General features: G+C 42.4%; 1 protein-coding gene across 1 annotated transcript; it reads right to left on the minus strand.

The window, feature by feature from the left end:
• Nucleotides 1-1,949: 1,949 nt before the first annotated feature.
• Nucleotides 1,950-3,068, minus strand: Or5au1 (olfactory receptor family 5 subfamily AU member 1). Its single transcript, XM_027922334.2, has one exon. The coding sequence runs from the start codon at nucleotides 2,883-2,885 to the stop codon at nucleotides 1,950-1,952; it is 936 nt and encodes a 311-aa protein (XP_027778135.1). The 5' UTR covers nucleotides 2,886-3,068.
• Between the last annotated feature and the right edge of the window lie 3,084 nt (nucleotides 3,069-6,152).

The following is a 6,152-nucleotide window of genomic DNA, read 5'->3' on the forward strand; positions in this document are numbered from 1 at the left end:
AAAAATAAAAAGGGATGGGGATGTAGTTCAGTTGTAGAAGAGCACTCCTGGGTTCAATGCCCCAGTACCACAAAAGAAAAAAAATGAAAGAAAGATTTGCTTTCCTAAAATGGTATATATGCTGGGTGCTGTGGCGCATGCCTGTAATCCTAGCAGCTTGCAAGGCTGAGACAGGAGAATCACAAGTTCAAGGCCAGCCCCAGCAATTTAGGGAGGTCCTAGGCAAGTTAGGAGACCCTGTCTCAAAATTAAAAAGGGCTGGGTTGTGACTCAGTGGTTATGCACCCCTGGGTTCACTCCCCAGCACCAATTTTATTAAAATAAAAATAAAATGATATAAACTGGGGCTGGGGTTGTAGCTCAGTGGTAGAGCACTTGCCTAGCACATGTGAGGTCCTGGGTTCAATCCTCAGCACCACAAAGTAAATAAATAAATATTTTTAAAAATTGTATATACTAGCCAGACATGGTGGCCCATAACTGTAATCTGAGGCTGAGGCAGGAGGACTGCAAAATTCAAAGCTGGTCTCAGCAAAAGCAAGACACTCAGCAACTCAGCAGGACCCTTTCTCTAAATAAAATACAAAATAAAGCTGGGGATGTAGCTCAGTGGTTGAGAACCCCTGACTTTAATCCCAGTACCAAAAAATAAAAATAAAAAATATAAAGGGGGCTGGGGTTGTGGCTCAGCAGTAGAGCACTCATCTAGCATGTGCGAGGCCCTGGGTTCCATCCTGAGCACCACATAAAAAGAAATAAATAAAATAAAGGTACTGTGTCCAACTACAACTAAAACATAAATATTTTTTTAAAAAATGGCTGGGGATGTGGCTCAGTGGTTAAGCACCCTTGGGTTCAATCCCTGGTACCCGCCCCACCAAAAAAAATGACATATACTGTTGGGTGCGGTGGCCCACACCTATAAGTCCAGTTACTCCAGAGGCTGAGACAGGAGATTCATAAGCAGGCCACCTTAGCAGCTTAAAAAAGAGCTGGGGATGTGTCTCAGTGGTAAAGTGCCACTGGATTCGATTACCAGTAATGGAAAAAAAAATTCCATATATGGCGGTTCAAAAATAAACAAATAAATAAATCCACACTATAGGAAAAGAAGAAAAAACTCCAATATATTTTCTAAAACTAGCTTGCTTTTAATATTAAAACATTATAAATATAACACAATCAATTTTATCTTTGAATACAGAGGCCAAGAGTCTAAATACACAAATCAAATCTAACAGTCTATTAAAATGAAATTATTTCACAATAAAAAAGAATTTCAAGATTCAAGAAAGGTTTAACATTAGGAAATCTGTCTTCAATTCACCACAGAAACAAAAATAAAGTCCATATGGATTGTCAAGAGCTTTTTAAGAGGCATTTGATGAAAGATAGTAGGGTTTTTGTGTTGTTCTGTTTTTGTTTTTTAGTACCAGGATTAAACACAGGGGCACTTAATCACTGAGACACATCCCCAGCCCTTTTTATTTTTAATTTTGAGACAGAGTCTCCATAAATTGCTTTGGGCCTTGCTAAGTTGATGAGGTTGGCCTCAAAATTGGGATCCTCCTGTCTAGCCTCCCAAGCCTCTGGGATTACAGGCATGTACCACAGTGCCCGGCAAGGCAGTTTTTATGAGGTGAAGATTGTAAAGAATAGGAAAGTTTTCCTCAAGGAGCCAATATCTTCCAGTTAGTTAAGGAATAACTTTATTATGAAGAGTACAAATATCTATATTCATTTGTGATCTATATTCACAAACCTTAAAATATAAAGGAAGCATCAGAACAAAGGCATAACTACATCTTGCCAGTGGGTCTAGTCGTGCAACAAGCAGACAGTCCCTTCCCACTTAGTCTCTAAGACACCATCTGTTCTTCCTGAGGCAGGTACCACATACAGTAAGTTCCCTCTGCTTTCCGAAGACACGTCGCAGTGAGTTGAGAAGATCATTCCATTGTTTTCCTGCTCCAAACCTTTCTTAAGGCCTCCTTTACATCCTTGTTCCTCAAAGAATAAATTAATGGGTTCAGCATCGGGATCACCACCGTGTAGATCACAGCAACTGTGCGGTCCTGGGTCAGCGAGTAGCTGGACCTGGGACGCAGGTACATAAAAAGTGTTGTGCCAAAGAAGAGGCAGACGGCAGTGAGGTGGGAAGCACAGGTGGAAAATGCCTTGAACCTGCCCTGGGCTGAGCTCATTCTCAGGATGGTGATGAGGATTAAGATGTAGGAGATCAAGATGGTGAGAGTGCAGCTCAAAAGGTTGAAACCTGCAAAGATGAAGAGCAGGATCTCACACAGTGAAGTGTCCACACAGGACAGGGACAGGATGGGTGGTCCATCACAGAAGAAGTGAGTGACCACGTGAGCACCACAGAATTTCAGGCTGAAGATACAGCTTGTGTGGATAAGAGAATTAAGAAACCCGACACTGTAGGAGCCCACAATCAGAGAGGCACAGACCTCAGGAGACATGATGGTTGGGTAGAGCAGGGGGTTACAAATAGCGGCATAGCGGTCATAGGCCATGGCTGCGATGAGATAGCACTCGCTGGTGGCGAAACCCGCATAGAAGAACATCTGAGCCATGCAGCCCAGATAGGAGATCACCCTTCTCTTGACCAAGAAGTTCACCAGGGTCTGGGGGACAACTGTGGAGGAATAGCAGAAATCCAAAAAGGAGAGGCTCTTCAGGAGGGAGTACATGGGCGTGTGCAGGGTGGCACTCACATGGATCAGGAGGAACATGAGCAAGTTCCCCAATAGAGTGATGGTGTAGATCCCCAGGAACACCACAAAGAGCAGCCTCTGGAGCTGAGGGTCACTGGTGAGACCCAAGAGCTCAAACTCAGTCCCTCGGCTCAGGTTTCTCCCTTCCATGTTTTTCCAGTGCTCTGAAATGAGCGTGGGATTGTGCTCCAGGAAGCACCACAAGTGTGGGCACTACTGTAAGTGAGATTGAACACCCAGGGGCTCTTACTGGGTTTAGTTCTGCCTGAAGGACCACCTTCTTGAGATTAGTCTTTCTGAAGAAATCTGACTTTGCAGATAGGACTCTGTCATAGATGGGGTCTTCTCTATGGGATTGGTTGTATGGTTATATTAGTAGGCATTACTTGAGCAACAACAGAAAACTATAAGAGGAATATACACAATTTGATCTCACAGAGATCTTAAAAATTTCTGAATAATAAAACATTCACTCACCAAATATATATTCTCAATTTTCTATATGCATAGCACTGTGTTCTCCCTATCAGAAATTCAAGAGTGCCTGACCCCTGGAAGTTTGTATTCTAGAGACAGAGTATTTTATGTAAACAAAGGTTCTGGTGTCAAACTGTCAAGGTTCAAAGCTGGGGCTTTATCACTAACTAAGAAGTTGTGTGAATTTGAAAATGTAAATTGACCTCCCCAAGTTTCCGTTTTCTCATCGGTAAAACAGGGATCACAGTACTTATCTCAAAATATTGTAAAAATTCAATGAGCCCTTGAACAAAGGGCATGTTGAGAAAGTCCAAGGAGTATTAGCTACCATTGTTCTTTTTGGGGAGATAGACCTAATACATAAATAAACATAATAAATGAGATAAAACAGCAACAAAATTTAGCAAGTAACCAACTACCAAACAATATAGACAAAGAAATGTGCCAATCAAGAGTGACTGAGATGGATTTCAGAGGAGCTGAAGGTGGCTCACTGGCTCAGCTATAAAACTGCCCCTGTGAACTCACAGGGCTGAGGAAATGGAGGAATGAGAGTGGTGTAAAGAGCAAGCTGAGATTGTGAACTCGGGAGCATCAACCAAGAGGAAATCACCACCCGTTGTTCATGAAGGCACCAGTCATTCCCAGGGAATATAACTACCCTGGATGCAGAGGCTATTGAGCCACAGGGAAGGATCAGCCCCTCTCCAAGACTAAAGCTCTGTCAAAATGCCTTTTCTGTTCAGAATGGACACAGCTGAACATGCACCACCTAAGTATTATACTCTCCCTTGCTCCATTGGCTCCTCTTCCACTGTGTCCTGAATCACCTCTGGGTCCTGCAGTGGGTTAAATCCTCTTCTGTGAGGACCCTCAGTTGTAAAGACTTGAACACCAGAAAGCATGACCGGGAAAGACAGAGAAGGACAAAATTGAGCCACCTCTTCTGGCCCTGAGGAGAATAAGTAAATAGCACACCTTAAAAGAAATTATGAGGATTCAGGAGGGGAAAGAGTTTTATTGAGCAAAGATTCTGCAGCTGATACTTTATATAAATTCTAATATTGTAGAATGTGGCAGTACTAGATTTGGGCTGCAAATACATTGGCCCCATTTTGGTGTCTAAGGCCAACTCAGCAACAAGGTAAATTACAGGACTTCAGAGGAGTGGACAGCAGAGCTCTCAGGGTAGAAATAACTTACAGGAACTTTAAGAAAATAATCAGATTGCATTAAAAGTAGAGACCCAGCTTCTCATCTTCTTTCCTCAATAGACTGTTTCAGTTTAGGCAACAATGCTGCAAGTATCTCTCTGATTAAAAGAACAGACAGGGCGCCTGTGCTGGGATGGAGTGATAGGAAAGGTTAGGGTAGCGCGCTGGGTAGTACAGCAGATAGCTGATCAGAGTCTCCAGATTTATTACTTGATTTAAATCTACTTTCTCTCCTCCTCTTTCCTCCCTCATCTCCTTTCTCCAATCTACACTAAATTCAAAATTCTTCAGACTATACAGTTAGTTATGGAATGGATTATGGAGAAATTGTTGTCTCTGACAGTTTTTCAAAGAATTCTGGAATAACCACTATTTTCTGTTGACTGAATTTCATACCTGTGAGTGAAAAGTAGGAATAAAACTTAAAGGTGGAACTGAGAATATAGCTCAGTTGGTAGAGTGCTTGCCTTGCATGCACAAAGCCCCAAGTTTAATCGCCAGCACCACACTCACACACACACACACAAAAAAAAAAAATAAATAAATAAAATAAACACAACTTAAAGGTAGACTTATCATAAGGGAATAGATGGAGGAGTGGACTGTCTAGGAGTTAGGGCAAATGCCTGCAGCCAGCAATGCATGAGGAGTAGGCAGGGGACTTTATTTACCCCTGACTCCTTGATTTCCTCCCTGTGATAGCACAGTGAGAGAACATATGATGGGCAAGCATCCAGGGAGATTCTTTAAGCAACAATGATTCCAAAAAAATGGTTATCAAACAATAAAGTTCCTCGCCCAAAGTTCACTTGAGGAACTTGTATGTGCAGGTTGCAGGTCTGCATTGCAGCGAATTTGATCCATAGCCAGACACCAAAATCTGGTGATTTGGAAACAGGTAGTCTCTGAACCACATGCTGAGAAAGACTAAACCAAGACTAAACTTGAAGGAATAGACAAATCTTCCTAAACTGCATACAAATATTCTTTCCTAACTTGCCAGAATTCTTTGGGTCCTGGGAAGTCAGATTGTGAGTAGGATGCTTGTCTTGGGCTTTATCTTCGCTCCAGAAGATCTATCAATAGTTAACAACTTTCAGACACCTGATGGTAATCCAACACCAGAGAATTTCCTCCTCAGAATAGTCAAGATATTCTTAAACAAACCATTTAATTCCAGCCATGCACATGACATGGTGGTAGAGCTGTTGCTCTGGTACTCATAACACTTGCCTTCAGTGGAAGAACCATGAAGACAAAGCCAGACTCCTCGTGTGCACTGACTGAGCCTGGGGACCAGAGCCTACTACTGGCTTTAACCTCTCACGTGGTAAGAGTAGTATGGTGATCCCACACTCCCTGTGAGCTCCTCACAACTTATCTTGTGCTCACAGAGGACACCCTAGAGACATCTTTTCCCTGGGGCAGCTCACATCTAAGAAGAAGGATGTGTTCATTGATGAGATTTTAGGAGGCAAATGAGGAAATGAGAATAATTGGCCCCTGGTAGACCCATTAAAGTGTTTGCAAAGTTAGTCTCTACCAAGAGTCTTTGCCCCCAAGGAATCAGGTGATTGAGAAAGTGGAAATGACAGGAATGGATCCACATCAAATCCCCCTAATGATAGGCTGTTAGCCCCAAAGAACTGCTGTATCTTAACTCTAATTTAACTCCTTCATGAATATCAACAGCATGTACTCTATACTGGAAAATCAAGTTTTTCTT

The sequence above is a fragment of the Marmota flaviventris genome, chromosome 2 (genome assembly GCF_047511675.1).
Source record: "Marmota flaviventris isolate mMarFla1 chromosome 2, mMarFla1.hap1, whole genome shotgun sequence".
Lineage (NCBI taxonomy): Eukaryota > Metazoa > Chordata > Mammalia > Rodentia > Sciuridae > Marmota > Marmota flaviventris.

Excerpts from the sequence above, each read along its gene's own strand:
- Or5au1 (XM_027922334.2), bottom strand. The coding sequence starts at position 2,885 with ATGGAAGGGAGAAACCTGAGCCGAGGGACTGAGTTTGAGCTCTTGGGT.